This window comes from Juglans microcarpa x Juglans regia, chromosome 7D (genome assembly GCF_004785595.1).
Source record: "Juglans microcarpa x Juglans regia isolate MS1-56 chromosome 7D, Jm3101_v1.0, whole genome shotgun sequence".
Lineage (NCBI taxonomy): Eukaryota > Viridiplantae > Streptophyta > Magnoliopsida > Fagales > Juglandaceae > Juglans > Juglans microcarpa x Juglans regia.
In genome coordinates, this window is record NC_054606.1 from 1,888,371 (window position 1) to 1,913,365 (window position 24,995).

Here is a 24,995-nt window from a genome sequence, read left to right on the forward strand (position 1 = left end):
GCTTTCTCTCTGTCTGTCTCTTAGATTTTAAAAAAGAATTGCTTCTGCACTCTCAAATCTGTTCGGTCTGGTAATGAATAGGCTGGAAACATGGAATAGGTACTACCATAGGGTCTAGCTTGTCCCTTTCCCTTCGTACTTTTTTATTGAAGAGATAAAGAATTCAACGATGAACAGAAGGATCAACAATAAATAGCTACCGGGTCTGCTCCCAAACCTCGCCCATGCGTTGCAATCTACATCAAACACGTTGGCGTGTGATCTAATTTTTGTAAGCGTAGAGCTGTGCCGCCAGTTTTGACCGTTCGGGTCCACTTATACAAATTTTATCTTTTATTTTTTTAATATTTTTAAAAAATAAAAAAATATATTAATATATTAATAATCACTTATTTAATTAATAAAAAAAATTTAAATATATAAACCATTCGCATAATAATATTATTCTTTTTTTAGTCACCCTTCGTATCAATGAAGACGGGGTTAATTATAATATTATCAATGGCTTTCTTCCCATGCCTACCATTATTCAAGTCTTATACATTTCATCTATTATTATTCAATTATTAAATATTATATTGTGATAAAATACTTTCATGCAAGACTAATGTTCATGTTCTTTAGTGTAAATACTAATAATCTTATCTTGATTAATGCATGATATATATACCCTACATATTTTGTCTAGACTTTCTATATGATATACATATATGCATCTGTATTACTTTTTAAATAACAATAATACAGATGAAGGTTGGAGTTATGCGACTCCTGTCACCACATGCAATGAAGCAGTGTCTAACACAAGAAAGTTAGATATCAAGATTTACGTAAAATATTATTAAAAAGAGAGGGAGAGATGAGATTATACATGTATGGATTTGTTTGTTTTATGATCTACTGGTTGTGAGTTCCATGAAGAGTTGTAGTACTGTATTAAATAAGGGCACCTAATAACATTGGTTCACATACATATAACCAGCTCTAGAAGAAAAGTAACATAAGTTGATGATAGAGAAATCTCACCACACATTTAATCGTGGGAGTAGTATTGTATTTATATAGAAAGACTGTATACAGAAACTGTATAAGCTATAGCTATACATGGTAATGGACAACTGTATATGCTATATAAGGTAAGACTTAGCAAATTATAATGAGTAAAATCTACACTATAATCAGTCCTATGACTGTCAATGAGCTGGAGATAAATCAGCCTACAATCTCTTTGCTACACTCTTGGCATCCATATCTTTCACGTTTCTTTCCATATCAATTGTTTCTATATCAGGAATAGTGTTGATCGAAAGGTGAATGTTATCAGTTCTCTTATAAATAAAATAAATAATCAAAGTAGAGCATTCCCAATGGATTCTTTATCTTGTCCTTTAAAATACATCACTAAAACTCACTTTTTCTATTTTACATACTGATTTTTACAATATGTCATCATCAGCTTATCTATTTTTTCTCTATATCATTTAAATATTCTTTTTTATTCTTTTTAAATATTTCATTTCTAACAATAAATTTACAATATCCATACATTTTTTTTATATTTACAATTTATTTTTATATACAATGTAAAATAATTCAATCTTATACACGTAAAACAAAAATATATAAGCCAAATAAAAATTTAAAATAAAATCAAATATGAAAAAATTGGTTTAAAAATAATTCCAAGATATTTTTTAGAAGAAAATGAAATATATGTGTTTTAAATGATGAACAATAAAAAGAATTTGCTTATATGATAAAAATCAAAGTAAATAAAAATGAGGGAGTAAATGAAATATCAACAATAACAAATTTTTTACAGGATGAACAGTACCCACTACATGTAGCGGGATACTATAGTTAAATATATTTTATAATTTATTTTACATAATTAGATGGAGCTTTTTTTTAAAATAATTCTATAAATTATTTATATTTTTTTGTATAATACAAAAGTCGTTGGAAGTGCTCTGAAATGTTGAAGTTTATTATCTCACGCAAACCCCTAATATTAATATTCATGCAAAGCTAGGGTCAATTAAGAACGCTGGTTTTATGGACAAGTTTATCCTATCTATAAGCTGGTTTAAGCAAAAGTTAGGCTAGGCTTGAATGGGGAAAAGGAGGGACCTTATTAATTACTTCTATATCCAAATAACAACTAGTTTCGGTGATTTTGTAGCACTTGAAATCAAAACCATCGCATGACGCATACGTCTCGTTTGATTATACAGTTCAAATAATATGAGATAAGATATTTTGTTAAAAATTAAATAAAATATTATTATAATATTATTTTTTAATATTATTTTTCTTTCGAGATTTAAAAATATTAAATTATTTATTATATTTTGTAGTAGAATTTAAAAAAATTGTAATGATTATATGAGATGAAATGATTTAGTTTTGTATAATAAAACTAGCTCTAAATAATAATAAACATGGTCATTTGAAGATGAAAAATGATAGGATTACTATCTTTTTTTCTACTCATTTACTACTCATTTTGTATTTGATTTTTTTATTGATTTTTTATTTTACTTAATAGTTAATGAAGTGACTATTAGTAGAATTATATATTTTTTAAATTTCTTCTTAATAATTAAAGATGTTAAAAAAATACTTTAAAAAAATGATAAAAAAATATAAAATTTGAAATGAATTATGATTAATAAATAGATAATAATCCTATCACTGCCATTCCAAACCAAAATAAAAAAAGGGGACATTCCAAAACCTAATCAATGAGAAATTGTACAACAGTTTGCTTACCCAACAAGTTTCCATGCAGCTCATTGACCGTGTGTTGAAGTTGTACGAGTCTTCATGAATGCTTGTGATTGAAACCGAATCGTAAGCTAATTCAGGAGGCATAAAAGAGAAATATTAACCAATATTAAATTAACATTTATAATATAAATCTTGATGTCATACAGTTGATTACTTTGGATAAAAACATCTAGAATTTTAAGTGGTCATGATATATTAGTTATCTCAAAGGACTTGGGATAAACTCTTTCTTGCAGTTTAATTTTAACCATAATTTATCTTTCTGTTAGCTGAAATATAAGGGAGAGATCATTAGAAAATGTCATGTCTGTTGACCAGGGAAAAAAAAAAATATATATATATATATATATATATACAACAAATATATATAATAGTTCATAGTCCAAGAACTTTCGAATTGAACTAATAAATCTTGATCTAATTTTAGTAAACCAAAAGATTATATGCTTTAAGGTATCAGTTTCGATCATCTCGAATATTAAATATTACGTACGGGCTTTTAGAGTTTCGATCTGCATAAGTTGTCTAAATTAATACCAGTTTATACATGATCAGTTGCGTTGGCCAGATGGGTTCTCGATTAGCCCTCATTTGTTTTTAAAAAACATCTCATCTCATATCATCATTATAACTTTCTCAAATCTCTACATAAAATAAAATAAATAATTCAACTTTTTTAAATTATAAAACAAAAATAATATTAAAAAATATATTATAATAATATTTTATTCAACTTTTTAATTTTAATCTCATCTCATCTCATCTTTAAAAACAAACGAGCCACAACTGCCATAAGTGCCACACCTATGGATGGATATGATCAGGGTGCGTATTTTAATTTATTTTCTTCATTTAAAAAAAAACACAAAAATTAAAAAAATTAGGATGTCGAACATCCAATTTTTAGATAAAAAGTGATATTTGTTTGGAATTATTGTGGCAAATAAAACATGAGCTAAATTTTTTATACTGTTCGTCATGCAATGTTGATCATATGAACGTAAACAATGTGAAAATTTGATCAATGTAATTACACTATAAAATTAGACGATAAATCAAATCACAATAAATAAATTCAAAATTAGATTGTAATCAATATGGAGGATCAAGATTATCATTACAAAAAAATTATTTATTTGTGATTATCTATTTTCTACAAAAATAATTATTTTTTATCAAAATGAACTTATTTTCATCTCAAATAGTTATTCTTATCGTACATAATTCATCACAAATACTTTTTTTTTTTTTATATAATAATATCAATGAAGTGTACGTGTAAAAATAAATATTGTGCCATTGTTAATAGGGTTTTAAGTGTGGCATCTATCTATAGTCAACAACATCTCGTTTTTATAAATTTTATCTTCAAGGGGCATTAGATTGACAAGAACGTCGAAATTAAGGTTTTATTTGGAATCTAAACTTATCTCAATTCATCTTAATTTATTATTATAATTTTTTTAAATTTTAATATAAAATATAATAAAAAATTTTAACTTTTTCAAAATTTAAAATAATAATAATATTAAAAAATAATATTCTAATAATATTTTATCATCTCAACTCAACTTAATTCAACATCTAAATGCAACCTAAAAGTTCAGAAGATTAGTTCAACATGTGTATTGTGAACTAATATTTTTTTTCATGTATTTTTTGTAATGCTTTTAAATATTTTAAAAAAATTATAACATTATTAAAAAAATATTTTCTTAATCATTAAGTAAAAAAAAAAATACTGTTAGGAGCCCCATGTGTAGGTTTAGCATTTCTCTTTATAAATATTTTGATTATCATCTTTAAAATGTCTCTTGTGCTTAATTACCTTTCAATAACTTGAGACAATATAATTTTGAGATTTTATCATTTACTCTTAAGTCTTGACATATAGGTGATACCATCGACAAGAAAGAAGACTAAAATTTAGATTTTTTTAAAGGTGAAAAAAATTACCTTTAAAAAAATTATTATACTTTCAAATCATTATTTTATAAGTATACTATAAAATTTATTTTTTAAATTAAATTATTCTATATAAATATTTTATTATGTATATTTTTTACGTCGATTTATAATATAATTTAAAATATATATATAATGACAGGTTTACTACTTATTACAACTCATTTATTACTTTTTTTTTTAATTTTTTTATTTAATGGTTAAAGAAATGACCATCATTAAAGTTATATATTTTTAATTTTTTCTTAATAATTAAGGATGTTAAAAAATACTTAAAATAAAAAAATAAAAAAATAAAAATTTTAAATATACTATAAAATAATAAAAGGTTGATAAGAAGATAGTAAATCTAGAATTATCATTTTTTTAAGAAAAAAAAGCGTAACAATCCAAGTACCTTTAGTACTTTACCCTGTCCAGGCCTCAACTTTTGGCCCAAACTGAGGCAGCCCCTCAAGCCCAGAGCATATATACACTAGTAAGCCTGCCAAGGCATTACCTGGCCCAAGCACATTCTTTTGGATTTGCCTAGAGAAGCTGATCGTCCTCGAATATTTTGCCTTTTAGTATTTTACGGCAATTTCATATAATCCAATAATCAAAAAGTAAAAGAATAATTATAAAATCGAAAGTAAAAAAGATATGTTAAAAGTTGCGTCGGTCTGTGAAAAGATCCCAGTCCCTCTCGGAGTCTTTGAAACTTATTTTGATAAAATGCGAAGGGGAAAATGCTTTTAAAAGGAACCAGAATTCAATATACACCACACAAATAAGAAAGTGGACGTGACGGTTCCTTCCGGTCAGGTCAGACTAACATGTTACAGCATATCTTTTTATACTGTAACTTTTAATTGCAGGTTAATAATCTGTTTATCAGACTATTTAAAAATCATCTTTAAGCGGTCTCTCATTGTAAAAATTGAGTGAGAGTCAATTTTTTAACTCTAATCATCCATTTGTTTTATTACTTTTGTGTTGTAATGTGTATTGGTTTTGAAAATACTGTAGGAGACTCCAACCCCACTGAACTTATGTCTTGTATCCGTTAGTTTATCTATAAATACTTACTTGTCGAGAAAAAAAAAATTAAATGCTTTTCACCAAAACTCAATAACAAGCTTAGAAATAAAAATTTTGCGAATAATAGTAAGATAATTTATGAATAATAATGAGATAGTTTGAATTCATATTTATGAGATTTTGAGAAATGACAGAGAAACAATTAAATAAAAAATATTATAAAATTAAAATATTGTTAAATTTTTTTTAATATTATTTTTGTTTGAGAATTTGAAAAAGTTGAATTATTTTTTATTTTTTGTTTGAAAGTTTAGGAAAATTGTAATGATTAGTTTAAAAAAGTTATAATGATTAATTTGAAAGTATTTGTATTTGAGTAATATTTGAAATAAAATGATAATTTTGGGATGAAATATTTTTCCAAACAAGCCCTAAAATCTTTACAACAGCTGTGATACCTTAGCGACAATGGCAAGTCAGCAGTAGCAGAGGAGTTGCTTAAAAAAAGAACACACAACAGTAGCAGATGCGGCAACAACAGCAGCTTCAGGCCGAAGGCCTTCCAAACTCAAAACAAGCCTATGCAGATTGCAGAGACATGTTATAGATTGGGAAAAAAGATATAAAGTTGGTTTAATTTCAATGTTTGATTTATTCTCTCCTCTGCCAACCCCATACACAAAAAGGTAGATTATAAATGACCAAAATAGAAACAGTTGCCTGAGCTGTCAAGCTTGCCTAAGTGCAAGGCATGGCCAGCAAATGTAAACTTGTTAACATAAAGACATCAATCATGCTGATAAATGGGGCAAAATATGGTTCACCAGATTGAGAGGGCATAATCTCCTAAGCAATTGTCTGAAGTTGCATGGTGATATCAAGGTTTCAAAATAATCAATGCTGCAAGTACAAGTACAACCAACTCTTGCATCCCTTTACTATTCCAAATTGTTAATGAATGGTATGACTTGTTGCTTTGCTAAAAACATGCTTCATGACAGACACACCAGAAGAGGAAGACAAACAGGCAAACAAACTCGAGCAGAGAACGAAAAAGAACCAAGATTTCAAAACAACCTTCCCTGCCCTGCTGCTGCACAGTTTGATTGGTAAAGTGGTTAAAGGGAATAGAATAAAACACCATACAGAAAGCCCACATGAAAAGAAAATGATTTCCTCCCACCACTTGAAATGGGCTGCCTAATTGATAAGCTGACTCTGAACTTCAAAAGCCTGGGGAACTTTAGAATCTTCGCTTTCACCCAATTCCACCAATAATGTTTCTTAAAGCAACAAACAAATTCTGTTCTGTTGGATGCACGCCTCTCTAAGTTCCATGCCAGTAACATGGTTTCTCCTATGTAAACATGAAACCACCATTTTGGCCAAACATTCCAAGATGTGTAGAATTACAATTGCCTCGTTTGTAAACATGAAACAAGATGTGTAGAATTAAACATGAAACCATAATGTGTCACGTTTGTTTTCACAAAACTTTTCATTTCAACTCACCTCACCATTACAAGTTTCTCAAATTTTCATACAAAATAAAATAAATAATTCAACTTTTTGAAATTTCAAAATAAAAATAATATTAAAAAAATATATTTTAATAATATTTTATTTAATTTTTAATTTTTATCTAAACTCATCTCGTCTAAGAAAATAAACGAAGTAGAATATCCTATGGTTGCATATATTCATGTTATAAACCTTGTGGACTTGCTATTCACACGCACACAGCACGAGAATCACTTCAAACTATCAAGCATTGCAATCAATCCGGCTTTAAGAATATGGCAAATAGCAAGCAGAGTTCATGGTTGAATATATTTAAAATCAGAACACTGCGTTTTAAAAAGCATCCTATTGATAATTTTGACTCTTCTTCTAAACTCCAGCAAAACGACGAAATGTTGGAAACAAAACTGCTGTTTCATTGATGCAACCATTTACAGCGACTTTGAATGCTTGTTGTGATGAAGGGAGTTCCCATTATAGTCCCTCTTAAGCAATCCCAACGGCCAAAAAGTAAAACCCAACTCGAAGAAAAGGAAGGAAAGGTTTTTTTTTTTTTTCCTTCCTTTCTTTCTTTCTTTCTTTTTAAAAAAGTTAGTTGGTTCATGTGCGGTTTGGATAGTAAATTTGAGATGTGATGAGTTGAGATAAAAATTAAAAATTAAATAAAATATTATTAAAATATTATCTTTTAATATTATTATTATTTTAAAAATTGAAAAAAATTAAATTATTTATTATATTTCGTGTATAAATTTAAAAAAATTATAATGATAAGATGAGATGAGATAAAATACTTTTAATTGGATAATAAGTTAAACAACCACACGTGTCACCCATGAAATACGTCCACGTGGTAAACAGGTATCTTCTATTTCCTTTTTATAATGGTTGGGCTTGACTTTTGTCCACCAATATTTTTGGTCAATTTGTTTTTTCTTTTAAAATTTATGATGTTTTTGATACATGATTAACAATGTTCGTTGAACTATAGACTTATTGCTAACGGAAGTAAGCAAATAAATAAATACAAGACATTTATTCTTTGTTGGATCAAGATATTTAAAGTGAAAGATAAATATACTATAATATTTATTGAAAATTTATTATTATCACGCGAAAATTCGTATAAAATTCAAATAAATTTAGTAATAAACCATATTGATCATAATTAATAATACACTTAATTTTATAAAAAATTTATATACTTTTTAATTTGGATTTGATTTCCTGATCAAGTAATTCCTAAAATGTGAAACTTTGTCACAGCACATTGCACAAACGTTAAAGTTAATCACCATCAACTTTCCCATCCATCCTATGCTTCCTTCTTCCTAAAGAAAACAAAACCTCTTCCAATCCATTTTCAAAATTTTAATTTATTCACACTCTCATCCTTTTAATTAAGATGCGCGTGTGAGACACGTGCAGTGTCTCCAACTCGGGAGAAAGCATATTAGGTCGGTGACAAGCAGAAGAAAAAAGAAAAAGTTGGAAATTAAAAAAACATATATCAAATAATAATAAATATGTCACATGATAGAATAAAAATAAGATAGCAATGTGATATATAATATTGCTCTTATGGAATGTATGAAAATAGTTCTCATCCCATCCTATCTCATTTTATTTTTTTCATAAATATTACTTAAATATAAATATTTTTACACTAATTATTACAATATTTTCAAATTTAAAAAACAAAATTAAATTTTTTTCAAATTTCAAAATAAAAGTTATATTTTAATAATATTTTAATTTTATTAAATTTTTTATTCAACCTTCTATTCTCTTATTTCTCAAAATCTAAAAAATACTTAATTCAATTTTTTTCATTATTATTAATAAATGATCTCATTTTTCATTTATAAAATTATCATCGCATTTCATTTTTAAAATATTAATTTACAAAAGATACATGAGAAGAAAAAGATAACAATTATAGATCTTTCTAAAAGAAAAATTTGAAGGATGCGTTTATAAAGTATGGTAATCTCATATATTCTATAAATATTAATAAAAAATAATTATAAAATATTAAATAGTAGTTAATAATAATAATAAATAAATAATAAATAATAATAGAATACTTAACTATTCAAATTAAGTTTTACTATATACAAATAAATTTATATAACAATATATATATTAATATTATTATCTCTATATTTTAAATTTAAATTAATATTATTTTTAATAAAATCTATTTTCTAACTAATCATATTAAATAAATACACGTATTAATACGTAAAATCGCTTATAATTAAATTTTTACATCCAAATTAGCATAAGACGCTCCTTCCACTTTTGACCCTCGAAATCGAATTCTCTCTCTCTGCTTTTCCTTTTCTGTTTCTGAAAAAAAAATTTATTGGTTTATTTAATTAAATAATATTTTTAAATTTAATTTGATAGATTCTCTTTACCAAATCACCCTCCCCAAATTTGCTTCTTCTCTCTCTTACGCTGCTACCTCTTCTCCTTTACATCTCTCTCTCTCTCTCTCTCTGTCTCCTTCTCTGTTTTTTTTCACCTTCTGTCTCTGATGACCGCTCAGTAAACCCTAATTCGCTCTACACTCTCGCTTTAGAGGTCCTTGAGTCTCTCCGTCTCTGTGTATTTATGTGTTTGGATTTTGTTTTTTGTTGGTTTAATAGTGTCGTGGGGATTATTTTTTTATGGTTGTTGGATCTTGTTTGTCTGCCTGCAGAGAAATTTGCGAGGAAAAGAACAAAACAAAAGCGAAAAAAGGAGGGAATTTAAGGGTTGGGATATATGTCCCATAATCAATATAGGTCGGATAAGAGCGAGACGACACAGTACAGGAAATCCGATAGGCGATCCGCGAGCTCCAACCAGCAGCGGGGTTCCTCAGGAGCTTACGGCAAGGGCGGTGGGCCCGCCCCTTCTCCATCCTACAATCTATCCTCCAACCGCAGGTATCATTGCTCTAGGGTTTGTGATTTGGAATCTTTTTCTCTTTCTTTTTAAAATTTCGTGGCGTTTTTGGGAAGTTAATTTATTTTATGATTGTTTTGTGGTGTATAGGGGAGTTAGGGTTGTTTATTTCGTTATTTGTGAATTGCGGTTTCATTTTTTGTATGTTGCTTGGGCTTTTTTTTGTATGTTTTTAGTGTTAAGAAGAATAATAATAATGCACAAGGAGGAGGTCAATCCAGGGCAATCTTGCCCACTGTCAATTCGTCATCATTGGAGTCTAGTAATGCTTCTACGCCGCTTGGTACCGTAGTACAGAATGGTTCCCATGTACAGCCCCAACATGGTATGAATTTTTCCCATACAGTTTGAACAAAAAAATTGTATTTTATCTGCTGTATTGCTTTGTGAATATTGAGGTAAGAATGTTGGTGGGGTTTCCTTATAATTGATAGAAGTTCAATTGTTTTTTATGAGTTTATCCTCTTGATTGGTTTGGATTATGATTGTTATGGTGCATGGTAGGAGCAGCATCTGATGTGCCGACTACAAGCACAGCTGCCAAGCCGACTGAGTTGTTGGCTCCTCAGAGAAGCACCCGAGCAGTTCCAAAGCCTCCGACTTCTCAATCTGCCTCTGTGAACTCTGACTCAACAGCTCCTACGACACCTGCAAAGGGTATGTCTTGAAGCTTTGGAGATATGTTTATTATTTTTTTAACTATATGAAATTTGTTGTAATGTGGAAGGCTATCAATGTTATTTTTTTTTTCTTGGCAGTGATTTATAGTATTAGACAAATGAACTAATGATATAATCTTGATGTTTTTCTGTGGATCAGCCCCTGGAGATGCGTCTAAGGCATTCCCCTTTCAGTTTGGGTCCATAAGTCCTGGTTGCATGAATGGGATGCAGGTGTGCATATGCTCTCACATCCCCAAAATGAGCGTTATTGGTTTTTCCCAGTCGAATGGTTCTTAGTAGTTTTTGGTAATCTCATTTAATATAGTCAAAAGGATTGTGTGATCATTTTGTGTTTGTAGGTTCCTGCTAGAACTAGCTCAGCACCCCCAAATTTGGATGAACAGAAACGAGATCAGGTTTGTACTTTTTTTTTTCTTCCCATTCTCATATATATATATATTTAAATTTATAATTAATAAGAGTTTATTACCATAAATAGGCATAGCCTAAGTACACATGAAGTATACAAGAGGAAATACCTACGTACAACGACTAAAAAGAAAGCAAAAACTAGAAAAACTCCCAACACTTCATCACCATTCATTACAAAAGCCTTAGCCCATAGACATAGTTGATTAAGGAAAAATTCCCGAATTTCTTCCATCGATCGTTATTTGTCTTCAAAACATCTCCCATTCCTTTCTAGCCATAGACACCACATCAAACACGAATGAATCATTTTCCAAATGGCTGCAATAGGTAGACACTGCCCAGCATACTTCCAGCAAGCTAGTAAATTCACCACATGCTTTGGCATCACCCAAGAAATACCCATCCTTTCAAAAATGAAATTCCACAAAGTTTTAGCCACCTCGCAATGGAGAAACAAGTGATTAACTGATTCGCCATATTTCTTGCACATAGAACACTAATCAACAATACAAAGACCACGCTTTCTTAGATTTTCTGTAGTCAGAATTTTATCACGAGATACAAGCCAACAGAAGAAAGCTACCTTATTCGGCACTTTAACTTTCCAAATACTTTTCCAGGGTTAATCACTTACACCATGGCAGGTTAAAGCATTATAATAGGTGTGAACTGAGAATCTGAAATGTCTCTTATGAATCCACAACTAGCTGTCTACACTTCCTTGGACAATCTTCAACTCATATAATCTGCTGAGAAAATCTGAAATTACAGTGACTTCCCAATCATTTACATTTCTCATGAAGTCAGCAGTCCATTGAATGCTATTATTCAAAAGAGAGAGAGAATCAGCCACAGTTGCATATTGCTGCCTTGCAATCTGAAAAAGAGAAGGAAATTCATTCTTGAGAGTTAACTCTCCACACCAATAATCATGCCAAAAGTGAATTCTTGATCCATCCCCCACCTTAAATTTGACATGTTTAACAAACTCCCCCCAACCTATACGAATAGACTTCCATAATCCCATCCCATAAGCACCTTTTACTTCATTTGAACACCAACTACACCCACATACCCCCACATTAACATCTATCACATTTTTCCATAAAGCATCTCTTTCTAAATGATATCTCCATAACCATTTCCCACAAAGAGCTTTATTAAAAAGCCTCAAGTTACGCACACCCAAACCACCATTTGAAATCGGTTGACATACCTTATCCCAACTCATCAAGTGATATTTCTTTTCCTCCCCTTTACCTCCCCACAAGAAATTCCTATAGATCTTTTCAATTTTCATAGAAACCCCAGCCGGTAAAGGAAAGACAGAAAGGAAATATGTTGGAAGATTGCGCCACGTACTCTTGATTAAAGTGGTTCTACCCCCTTTAGACAAATATAATTTTTTCCAGCTGGCTAATCTCCTCAATCATTCCTTCCCAAATCGAAACAGATTTATGCGAGGCACCCAGGGGAAGACCAAGATATGACATTGGCAGCAACGATATTTTACACCCCAAAATAGTGGCCAGATCAGAAATATTTGACACTGAGCCCACCAGAACTATTTCAGACTTGGTTAAGTTAATTCTCAACCCTGACACAACTTCAAAACATAGCAAAAGAGCTCTTAAAGACCGAAGCTGTTCTTGATTGGATTCACTGAAAATTAATGTGTCGTCGGCGAGAAGATGATGAGAAACAATCACACTACTCTGAGAATCACAGCCCACTTCAAAACCCGACAAAAAGCTACCTCCAACCGCCACTTCAATCATTCTACTCAATGCATCCAGGCCAAGAATAAAGAGGAAAGGAGATATCGGATCTCCTTGTCTCAAACCATGTGAACTATTAAAGAAACCAACCGGTTTACCATTCACCAAAATGGAGAATCTTGGTGTAGAAATACAATGCTTTGTCCACATACACCACCTCTCACCAAAACAATAACGACCAAGAAGATACAATAGAAACTCCCAACAAACATGATCAAAAGCCTTTTCCATATCCAATTTAACCAAAACTCCAGATTTGCCCATTTTAATTCTGTAATCTAAACATTCGTTAGCCGTTAAAACTGAATCTAGTATTTGTCTTCCTCTCACAAAAGCATTTTGTGACTTCAATATAATTCTTCCCATTATTGCACTCATCTGATTGGCCAGCACCTTAGATATAATCTTGTAGACCCCATTAACCAAACTAATTGGCCTGAAATCCCACATAGTTACTGCCCCCCACCATTGTAGGAATCAAAGCTATAAAAGTAGTATTGATACTTTTCTTGAATTTCATAAAAGCATGAAATTCCAGAAATACCTTCATAATGTCTTCTTTCTATATGTCCAACATGCTTGGAAAAAAGCCGTAGAAAACCCATTTGGACCCAGAGCCTTGTCTTTAGCCATTCCTTTGACAACACTAGCACTTCATCTTCTTCAAAAACTCGCTCCATCCATGCTGCACTTTCTGGATCAATTGCATCAAAAGACAATCCGTCTAGCTTTGGTCTCCACGAATATTTTTCCTTGAACAACTTCTCCTAAAAATTGACAGCATGTTCCTTGATGGCCTCTTGATCCGAAAGCATGTTTACACCATCTCTTGAATAACTTCAATTGCATTGTTCTATGAGAATTCGCCATTTGATGAAAAAATTTTGTACACTTATCACCTTCCTTCAACCAACAAACCCTAGATTTCTACCTACAAGAAATTTCCTCCATTAAAGTGATATTTTCCAGTTCAGCTACCGCCCCTTTTTTCCTCTCCCAATTCCTCACCTGAAATAACCCCCGACAACTCCTTTTCCTCCACACTTTGCAGCTGTTGTAACAAAAGCTTCCTTTTCTTTTCAACGTTCCCAAACTCCTCAACATTCCATTTTTTCAGATCTTGTTTTAGATCTTTGAGTTTACCAGCCAAAACAAAACTCGGAGTGCCATAGAACAAATATGAAGACCGCCACTAAGACCCCCACAATCCAAAATAATAGGATAGTGGTAAGAGCATAATCTTGGTAACCTTTTCTGATTCAAATCTGGAAAAACAACTCTCCCATGAAGCCGTAACCAGAAATCTATCTAGCCTTGACCATGTCCTTTTGTTGGACCACGTAAAACCCCCTCCTGCCATCGGTAAATCAATCAATTCTAACTCAAAAATCAGATCAGAGAAATCATTCATTGCATTAGTGAAATGAGAATCCCCCACTCTTTCGCTAGGAAACCTCATAACATTGAAATCCCCTCAAAAACACCAAGGAAGATCCTAATAACAGAAAATGCCCGCCATTTCATCACATAACGCTCTCCTATTAATCTCCAAATTGGGGCCATAAACACCAGCAGAAGCCCATTCCACTCCATCATCCACATTCCTAAAATGACACGCCACCAAGTAATCTCCCACAAAATGATCTATCAACTCCACAACTCTCCTATCCCACATAACAATGATTCCACCCGACGCCCCATCTGCTGCTAAATCCACCCACCCCACACAATCACAACTCCACAAACTACTAACAATTGATTGATTAACTAATTTTAATTTGGTTTCCTGAAAACAGATCACATCACCCCTCCACTTGGTGATCAAATTCTTCACACGGAGACCTTTTTTGTAATCATTAAGTCCCCGTACATTCCAATAGATTATCGTTGGTTTCATTAATTGCTGTTGGCAACCCTTCCCTTGCCTTTATCTCTAAAGACACTTCCTCCCTTTGCATTATAATCAATCGAACAAGTCAAACGCTTCAATTCTCTCTCCTTTTTTTGTAATTGATTTAGCCAATGATGGTTGTCCAGCCTCAATAGCTATAAGAAGAGCACGGAATTGTTCCTCGTAACCATCGCACAAAATTCCCACACACACCTTTATTTCATCCACCTTCCTTAACACCAATCAGAAAATTTATTCTCCCATTTAATTTCGGGAGGAAAAGAACACAATGGGTTTGGAACCATTTCCTCATATGACACAACCAACTCCCCATAATCACTGTTCTCAGGACTTTCCCACCACCAAGAACCAATTGCATCTCTGAAATATTAAACAGTGTACAAGGGACACCATTGTCACTTTTCTTGGCAGACCCAAAGATCTACTCATTTCCTTTATCTTCCTCCACTTTCTTATCCTCTGCCATCTGCACCGCGCCATCAAAACATAGAATATGAGATGCCAGAACCTGAATCGAACCCTCCCTTTGTTGGAGTGCCAGTCGTCGCCGGAGTACCCTCACATGAGTTTACAGCCACCATCGACCCTTTCTGAGTGGATGACCCATCCCTTTGAGACTCAAAAGAATTGAGCGAGCCAACCACGATAATCGAGTTTTTCAAATTAGGTTGCTGGCGAGATTCCGATGAGAATCTGGATGTCGGAACCCCCTCAACAAATTCCCCCGCCTTCGACAACCCACTCTGTGAACTCTGGCCAAATGTTGGAACCGTTGATGCCATGGGTTGGGCCTCCTCACTTCTTGGGTTCTTCGAATGTCGTTGTGCATTAAAAGACTTCATCCTCCACTGTTCTTATTTAATTTCTCGGCCTCGACCCAATCCAACTCCTTTATTACTCTTGGGTCCAATCAACTTCCCCTTTACTTCCTTCACATCTTTGACGCCCGATAGATCATGGCCCAAACCCATCAACAAGCCCAATCCCCCATCTATTGTCTTCAACAAAGATTCGACCCTTTGTTTCCATCCTAAGAGCTCTGCCTGAACATGCCAAAGTGACCCTTCGACTTCTCTGAACCTCTGCATCACCGTGGAAGGCCCAACCGTCATTCCTCGCAACCAGATTCTTCCGTCGGGAATCAACGGTCTCACCATCCTCCCTATTCCTTTCCACCAACCCCTGAGCATCCTTCCTAATAATATTATCTTCCTTGAACTGTTGAGAACATGCCATCCTAAGATTCGACCCCTTGTTTCCATCCTAAGAGCTCTGCTTGAACATGCCAGAGTGACCCTTCGACTTCTTCGAACCTCTGCATCACCGTGGTAGGCCCAACCGTCATTCCTCGCAACCAGATTCTTCCGTCGGGAATCAACGATCTCACCATCCTCCCTATTCCTTTCCACCAACCCCTGAACATCCTTCCTAATAATATCATCTTCCTTGAACTGTTGAGAACCTGAATTCCTCAACTCAGTGTTCAAAACTGCTGCTAGGTACGAAGCTTCCCCAGAAGGATTGTCTACTCTAGAAGATGAATCTGCTTTCCTCTCTTTACCTCTGGGTTCCTGATAATTGCCACCTTTATTATCCAACACCTCTCTTCCTTCCGTAACCAAACCAGAGGATTTTGAACCCATCAACTCTCTCATTTTCCTCACAAAAACAGCCCACCCACTCCCTTTCCATCCTTCAGGAATCACAAGTATACCCTGCCCTTTGCCAGTGCCAAACTGGACCAACTTCACAAGTCTACCATACGAGTTTTGACACCTTTGGACCAAGAAGACTCTGTTTCCTTACCTTCTAGTCTGGTAAGATTTTGTTCTTCCCGCTTGTCTCAAACAATTCTCAACCACCTTAGCCATCCAAAGAACCATATCTCCACTAAGAGAAAGAGTCTTCGATAACTTCCTACTCTTCTCTGAAATACAGAAAAAGTTGCCACCTTTCCTACTAAATTCAAACAACTTAGCTTCAATCCAGAAACTACCTTCCATCTCAAAGCTATAGATTTATAACAGATGAAAACGAAAGAGAGTAATGCAAAAACTGAAGTAGGTTATAGCTTATCTCCGGCAAGAAGCGCCGGAAATAGAATATGAAGGGACGCCATGACAGCCTTTACCCCCAGAAACCTGAACAACAATATATGAGCACTTAATTATAGCCTTGTGGACTATAGCTTATCCCATTCTCATCTTTTGTTTCAAGTGGTATGGAACTATGCGCAATGTCCTATTAAAACTTAGCATGTTTTTTATGTGGCATTTCCTTTGTGCCTGGACAGTTGGTGTGTGTATGGTTCCATTACTCATCGTGGGATATTGGAAATTTATGGCACTGGGCATTTATATTTTTGTAATTAAAGAAACCTTTTGTATTTTTGACCTGCAGGCACGCCATGATTCTTTTAGATCTGTAGCTCCTTTGCCAGCTCCTTCTGCACCTAAGCAGTTACCGAGAAAGGATGTCGGTCCTGTAATCCAAGCTAATACTGGGGAGGCTTATTCAGTGCCCAAGGTCAAAAAGGATGTGCAAGTCTCACCTCCACAACCGGCAAGCCAACCACAGAAGCCTTCTGTTCATGCCATGACTGGGATGCCCATTCAAATGCCATTTCACCAGCCACAGGTTCCTGTGCAATTCAGAGGCCCCAACCAACAGATTCAATCCCAGGGCATGACAGCTGCTTCACTTCAAATGCCATTGAATTTACCTTTGTCCATGGGAAATGCACCCCAAATGCAACAGCCTATGTATCTTCCCAGTCTCCAACACCTTCCCATGCAGACACAAGGTCTTATCCATCAAGCCCAGGGCTTGAGTTACCCAACTCAAATGGGTCCTCAGTTGGGCAATATGGGAATCAGCATGACTCCACATTATCCCCAGCAGCAGGGAGGAAGTTATGGTGGTCCTCGTAAAACTCCCGTCAAGATTACTCATCCAGAGACACGCGAAGAGTTAAAGCTTGATAAACGGGCAGATTCCTATTCAGACGTCGGGTCAGCTGGTCCTAGGTCTCACCCTAATGTGCATCCTCAATCACAGGCCATTCCATCATATGCACCTTCTCATCCCATTAGCTTTTATCCTCCCAATTCTTACAATGCCAGCTCTATATTTTATCCACCCCCGAGTTCTGTTCCTTTGACAAGTAGCCAGATAGCAGCCAATTCTCAAGCTTCAAGATTTAACTATCCAGCTACACAGGGTCCCCAAAACATGCCTTGTGTGAATCCATCGGCTCATAATCCCATACCTGTAAATAAGATTGGGACCCAAATGCATGGTGTTGCAGATCCACCAAACTTGGAACGTTCTCGTGATGTACATAATATAATCTCCTCTCCTCTATCGACAACAGTACCAATTACGGTTAAGCCAATCACTGGTCCTTCTATTCGAGAAAAGGTTGGAGACTCATTGCTGCCAAATTGCTCACATGGTGTTGAAAAGGGTGAATCTCCAAAACATGTGAGACCATCTGGGGAAGCTAACTTGTCACATCCTCAAAGGGACTCTCAGAGGTTTCCAGAAGTCTCTTTGTGGCAGATGAAAACTAGCTCTGAATCATTGGTCTCCAAGTCATTGCCCGTGGTGACTAAACAGTCAGCAGCTGTTTCAGATGCTAGTTCTTCTGATGGCCTGGTACCCGATCACTTATCTTTGGTTTCAGGTTCACCATCCGAGGAATCTGCACTAGTTGTGCCCAATAATGAAGGCAGAAGAAGGGAAACCCTTGATAGGTCAAACTCGATTAAAGATCATCAAAAGAAGCCAGGCAAGAAAGGATATATCCAACCACAGCATCAGGTATTTTTATGCTGTACTTGTTTATTACCATTTCTTTTAAGCATCTTTATTTTGATTTAGCCTTTTCCTAATCTTTTTAGTAAAATTTTACACCTTTCTACAGGCTGCTAGCCAATCTATTTCAACCTCAAATTTTCCTTCTCGAGCTCTAGAGCATGGTATATCTTCTAACGGTGGAGTTTCAGGAGCTGTACTAGCTAAAACAACTACTTCGCATGCGAATAGTGAAGGTGTTTCATCATTTCAGCAATCACTGTCATCTGTTGGTGATGCTACTCATGATTCTTCTGAATTAAAGGTTGACAGTGTTGGAGAGGACTCAACCTGTGTCTCATCTCAGATTTGTGGTGCTCGAATCATTCTTGATACCTCTGAAACTGTTCATCATGCTAAGCCAGATGAACAATTAGACCAAGAAACGGTGGGAATAGATGAACAAGGAGAAAGCAGATTGCCTGAAGGGTCCAAACAGGATAATATCGGTAGTGAGATATCTTCAGAGCCTATTTTGTTAAAATCTCAGGAAACTATTAAACAAATTGTGGGAGAACAGTCTGGACAAGATTCTGGTCTGAAGGCAATAATTACAAATGATGAGGTTCTAACTTCAAAGACTGTACAGAGGGGGCTGGATGAACCTGTGAGGCGTCATACAGAAATTGACAGGACAACTGATAAATTAGATGGTGGAAGTCCTCATGGTGAGAAGAGCTCATATTTGAATGCCTTTTCAAGCAGAAGTGATAGTGTAGGCAGTAGTGAAGTTGTTGCAATATGTGGTATATCAGATCAGCTGTCTGCTCATATTCCAACCCCTGATATTGTAGAAGCAACCTCAAAACATGAAGGGGAAGGTGTAGATAACATTGATGGCTTGGTCTCTTTCGGAGCATCAGGTGCAAAGGATAAGCCTATTTCTGATCTGAATAGGGCAAAGGGTACTGGTAAAGGAAGAAAGAAGAGAAAAGAATTTCTTCAAAAAGCTGACGCTGCTGGGTTAACTTCTGATCTTTATAATGCTTATAAGGGCCCGGAGGAAAAGAAAGAAACTGTTGCGTCTACAGAAAGTACTGAGAGCACTTCTTCTAATGTGCATGTGAAGGAGGAACCTACTGATGCTGTTGAATTAGATGCCCCAGCGAGTGAAAAAAGTGGACTGGAAAAAGCTGAACCTGATGATTGGGAAGACGCTGCTGACATATCGACACCAAAATTAGAAGTTTCGGATGATGGACAACAGATACATGGAATACTGGATAATCATGACAAAGACGGAGTTGGAACTATGACCAAAAAGTATTCCAGAGATTTCCTCTTGATTTTTTCAGAGCAATGCACTGATCTTCCACATGGTTTTGAGATTACAGCTGATATAGCAGAGGCTGTGATGAGTGGTGGTTTCAATAGCTCTCATCTTGTTGAACGTGATTCATACCCTAGTCCTAGGCCAAGTGGGGGATCTCGAATAGACCGCCATGGTAGTGGTATGATCAGGGAAGAAAGGTGGAGTAAAGTACCTGGTAATTTTGGTCCAGGGCTGGATGTGCGTCTGGATTCCAGCCATGGGGTTAATGCAGGTTTTCGACCTGGATCAGGTGGTAATTATGGTGTTCTCCGGAACCCACGTGTGCAAACACCCGTGCAGTATCCTGGAGGTATCCTCCATGGGCCATCTATGGGTCCTCAGGGTGGAATGTCTAGAAATAGTCCTGATGCTGACAGGTGGGTACGTCCTACCAGTATTCAACAGAAGGGTTTGATTCCATCCCCTCAGACTCCATTACTAATGATGCACAGAGCTGAGAAGAAATATGAAGTGGGTAAGGTGACGGATGAGGAAGAGGCAAAGCAAAGGCAACTGAAAGGCATTTTAAACAAGCTCACTCCTCAGAACTTTGAGAAACTTTTTGAGCAAGTGAAAGCCGTCAAAATTGACAATGCTGTCACTCTAACTGGTGTCATCTCGCAGATCTTTGACAAAGCTTTGATGGAGCCTACTTTCTGTGAGATGTACGCTGATTTCTGTAGTCATCTGGCTGTGGAGTTGCCTGATTTCAATGAAGACAACGAAAAGATAACTTTTAAGAGAGTACTTCTGAACAAGTGCCAGGAGGAATTTGAGAGAGGGGAAAGAGAGCAAGAAGAAGCTAATAAAGCTGATGAAGAGGGGGAGATTAAACAGTCTGCAGAGGAAAGAGAAGAGAAGAGAGTTAAGGCTCGAAGACGAATGCTGGGTAACATTAGATTGATAGGGGAGTTATACAAGAAGAAAATGTTAACTGAGCGAATAATGCACGCGTGCATACAGAAGTTGTTGGGTCAGTCTCAGACTCCTGATGAAGAAGATGTTGAAGCTTTGTGCAAATTGATGAGTACTATTGGGGAGATGATTGACCATCCCAAGGCCAAGCAGCAAATGGATGCATATTTTGACAGAATGAAGAGGCTCTCTACCAATTTGAATTTATCTTCTAGGGTCAGGTTCATGTTGAAGGATGCTATGGATTTGAGAAAGAATAAATGGCAACAGAGAAGAAAAGTTGAAGGGCCGAAAAAGATTGATGAAGTGCACAGAGATGCTGCTCAAGAACGGCAGGCACAATCCAGTAGGTTGAGTCGTGGTTCAAGCATCAACCAGTCAGCTAGAAGGACACCTATGGATTTTGCTCCTAGGTCAACACTATTGTCTTCCCCAAATGCTCAGCTGGGTGGTTTCCGTGGACCGTCTACTCCAGTTCGTGGGCTTGGCATTCAGGATGTTCGGTTGGAGGACAGACAATCTCATGACACTAGGATGTTGTCAGTTCCCTTGCCTCAGAGACCCAGTCTTGATGATTCTATTACTCTGGGACCTCAAGGTGGTCTTGGGAGAGGAATGTCAATCAGAGGACCACCGTCAATGTCAAGTACTCCAGTAGCTGATGTGTCTCCAGGCTCCACAGATTTCAGAAGAATGGCAGCTGGTTTGAATGGCTACAGCACTTTACCAGAGCGAACAACTTATGGCACAAGGGAGGATCTTGTTCCGAGATATATTCCGGATAGATTTGCAGCTCCAACTGCTTATGAACCTTCAAGTGCTCAAGAGCGCAATGTGAGTTATGGTAACAGAGACCCAAGGAATCCAGACCGGAGTTCCGATAGATCTCTTGCAATCTCACCACCTGCACGAGGGCAGGGAACAGCTTTTCCTCAAAATGTTCCTTCAGGAAAAGTATGGCCTGAAGAACGCCTTCGGGATAAGTCAATGGCAGCAATTAAAGAATATTACAGGTTTCTTCTTGTCTTATGTGTGCATCTATTGTCCTGTTACACCAATCCCTATTTTCCAAGTTTAGAGAATCTTGCATCATCTGCTTGCCGGCCCATGAGTGCTTGCATTAAAACCTCTATACATTCATCCGATTAAAGTCTGTAGAAGCTATCCAATGCAAGAGAGTCAAATTATGGAATGTAGTCAATCAGTACACAGGCCATATGCGATCTCTGATTAGGGTAGGTTTGGATAGTGAGATGAGAATTTTTGGTTTTAGATGAAAGTTTAAAATATTATTTTTTAATATTATTATTATTTTGGGATTTGAAAAAGTTGAATTGTTTCTTATATTTTGTGTGGGAATTTAAAAAAGTTGTAACGATGAGATGAGATGAGAAATCTTGATCTTCTCTTTGCGCCAAACCTGCCTGGCTCCCTTTGTTCGCTCGCAAGTTGAAACGGGGAATTCATTTTACGCTGCCTTCACTGCTTTGTTCACCTTTCTGCCCCTTGTATTGTCTTTTGTTGAAACTCTGAATTTCGAATGAGCTGGATTCGATTTGATTAGGTATGCTTAGGGTTTTGAAAAACATCTTCGAAGCATTTGAATATTCTTTTTTTCCCTCTTAAATTTAGAGACTGAATAAATAACAGAACACAGTTCACCTGCTGCCTGAATTAGTTGTCAGTGGGAGTTGAATGTTTTTTATTGTTTTGAAGGGAGGGATGCGATGAATAGAGCAAAATCACATAAAAATAGTTTTCATTAAGTGATATGTTTAATAATCATGATGCTAGGTTTTAGGTTCTTGGTATTATAAACTGGAGGTCATGCGGCATTTAAACTGTAGGCCAGCGAATTGGTAAACTGGCCTTGTGTAAAGTTCTTGAAGTGTCACTTGCACTTTACCTCAATCAATCTACTCGGGACCATGTAGTTTTCCTGTTGGGACAGTTGTGATATAATCCCCTGTTGCTGAGAATACAAAACTCCATAGTGCTTTTTTTTTTTTTTGCTATCCTTATCAATCTACTGGATGATGTTTTATTTTTAAATTCAGTGCCAGAGACGAGAAAGAAGTTGAACTATGTGTTAAAGAATTGGATTCCCCAAGCTTCCATCCGTCAATGGTATCACTATGGGTCGCAGACTCTTTGGAGAGGAAGGACATGGAAAGGGATCTTTTGGCAAAGCTTCTGATCTATCTTTCTAAGTCCGGGGATGGTGTGTTGAGTCAAGCCCAGCTCATCAAAGGGTAAATGATATTTCACAATATTAGTTATGGTCTTGCGGCTTTTTATGATTTAGATTCAGTGCCCTATTTACTTACAGCTGTTCCCCTACATCTGGCCAGGTTTGAATCTGTTCTGACTACTCTGGAGGATGCCGTAAATGATGCCCCAAGAGCACCAGAATTTCTTGGTCATATCTTTGCCGAAGTCATTACAGAAAATGTGATCCCTTTGAGAGAGATTGGGTTGTTAATACATAAAGGGGGAGAGGAGCCGGGTCATCTTCTAGAAGTTGGGCTTGCGGCAGATGTTCTTGGAAGCACCTTGGAAGTTATAAAATCCGAGAAGGGGGATTCTGTCTTTAATGAAATCTGGGCAAGCTCCACTTTGAGGTTTGAGGATTTTCGGCCTCCAGAGCCTTACAGGTCAAGGAAGTTAGAGAAATTTATTTAGGGGGATATTTGATGCTCATTGTATCTTGGTAGAAGAAAAGGAAAGAAATTATTCTCTAGTGTTTTAGGCTAGTTCTTAATTTGCGACCGCGGGGGCGGGCGGGGATTTATATATCGGTCTTTCCTTTTCCTTCTCCATGTCTTAATATTATTCTTCAAATGTTAACTGGGATTATGAAAGGTTCAATTGAGCATCGGAAAATTTTTAGTTTTCCTACTTATAATTTTCTTGAATCACGCTGTTGATGTCGACATATTGGGTCGGGTTAATATGAGTTGATGTTAGTATATCTTCGTCGTCTAACAATGGTTTGTTGATGCTTTATTTAATGCCACAGATTCTCGAACCAGATTTGGGGCACGAACACGCATACTCTCATTCCATGTCTTGGCAATTGGCAATAGATCAAAACTCTTGCATATTGTGCTCCGTTGAAAATAATGTTGTGCTAGAAGGGCTTGGTGGATAGTGTGTGTTGTATTTATAGTTGCTCTAATAAATGTTGTACTCCCATTACTATGCGTCTGTCTCTCTCTCTCTCATTCTAAGCTGAAAATAACCAGATTAATTTTTTTATGGCCTTCGCTTGGATTGTTCTTTCCATAACAATTTACAAACGCCAAAATCCAAATGAGAGCACCTACTCTGTAAAATCTGGTTTTATACCTTTTTGCTATATGTTATCACTCAAGGGTTCTACTTTTGGTATATGTTATCACTTAAGGGTTCTACTGTTACCAAAACATTGCACCACATTAGATTATGTTAATAATTTATTTAATTGAGTAATGTTATATGTAAGTTCACAAGGCACAAACTCTTTGATTAAAGTGAAACTCACTGTAATTACTTTTTTTTTAAATAGTCTCACTTTTTTTCAAATAACTTGCATAAATATTCAACAGCGATATATATTTTTCGAATAGCTTGCACAAAAAAAGTGAGACGAAAATATAACTTCATATATATATATATATATATATATATATTTCAAATAAGATATAGCAAATTAGAACATATCCATACGTGGTATGCACTTTTCACAATAAACTTCCCATCTGAATTTCCACCCACACTATTTTGTGTGAAACCTCTTGACCAATCATAGGAATCTGCATGATCTTAACTATATCATCTTGATTAAAAATAGCTTGAAGTAGATCCATATTCCACCAGCCAGCCCTTGTGTCGATCAG

The 24,995-nt window shown here is 35.3% G+C and overlaps 1 protein-coding gene across 3 annotated transcripts; it reads left to right on the top strand.

The window, feature by feature from the left end:
- Positions 1 to 9,718: 9,718 nt before the first annotated feature.
- Positions 9,719 to 23,887, top strand: LOC121239164 (eukaryotic translation initiation factor 4G-like). 3 transcript variants are annotated; one of them, XM_041136318.1, is made up of 10 exons: positions 9,719 to 9,885; positions 10,004 to 10,232; positions 10,428 to 10,576; positions 10,756 to 10,908; positions 11,071 to 11,144; positions 11,273 to 11,329; positions 17,436 to 18,857; positions 18,961 to 22,130; positions 23,175 to 23,369; positions 23,469 to 23,887. In XM_041136318.1, exons 2-10 carry the CDS (start codon positions 10,069 to 10,071, stop codon positions 23,797 to 23,799), a joined length of 5,715 nt encoding a protein of 1,904 aa, XP_040992252.1. In that variant the 5' UTR covers positions 9,719 to 9,885; positions 10,004 to 10,068; the 3' UTR covers positions 23,800 to 23,887. The 3 variants fall into 3 exon arrangements, with proteins under 3 accessions (XP_040992252.1, XP_040992254.1, XP_040992253.1); XM_041136320.1 differs by having other exon boundaries at positions 10,762 to 10,908; XM_041136319.1 differs by having other exon boundaries at positions 9,748 to 9,917.
- Positions 23,888 to 24,995: the final 1,108 nt, after the last annotated feature.

What these genes read in the sequence shown, in the direction of transcription:
- LOC121239164 (XM_041136318.1), top strand. Translation starts at nt 10,069, where the DNA reads ATGTCCCATAATCAATATAGGTCGGATAAGAGCGAGACGACACAGTAC. An exon ending in TCCTACGACACCTGCAAAGG is followed by an intron (nt 10,909 to 11,070) that starts GTATGTCTTGAA and finishes TCTGTGGATCAG; the next exon opens with CCCCTGGAGATGCGTCTAAG. An exon ending in GTTGCATGAATGGGATGCAG is followed by an intron (nt 11,145 to 11,272) that starts GTGTGCATATGC and finishes TTGTGTTTGTAG; the next exon opens with GTTCCTGCTAGAACTAGCTC.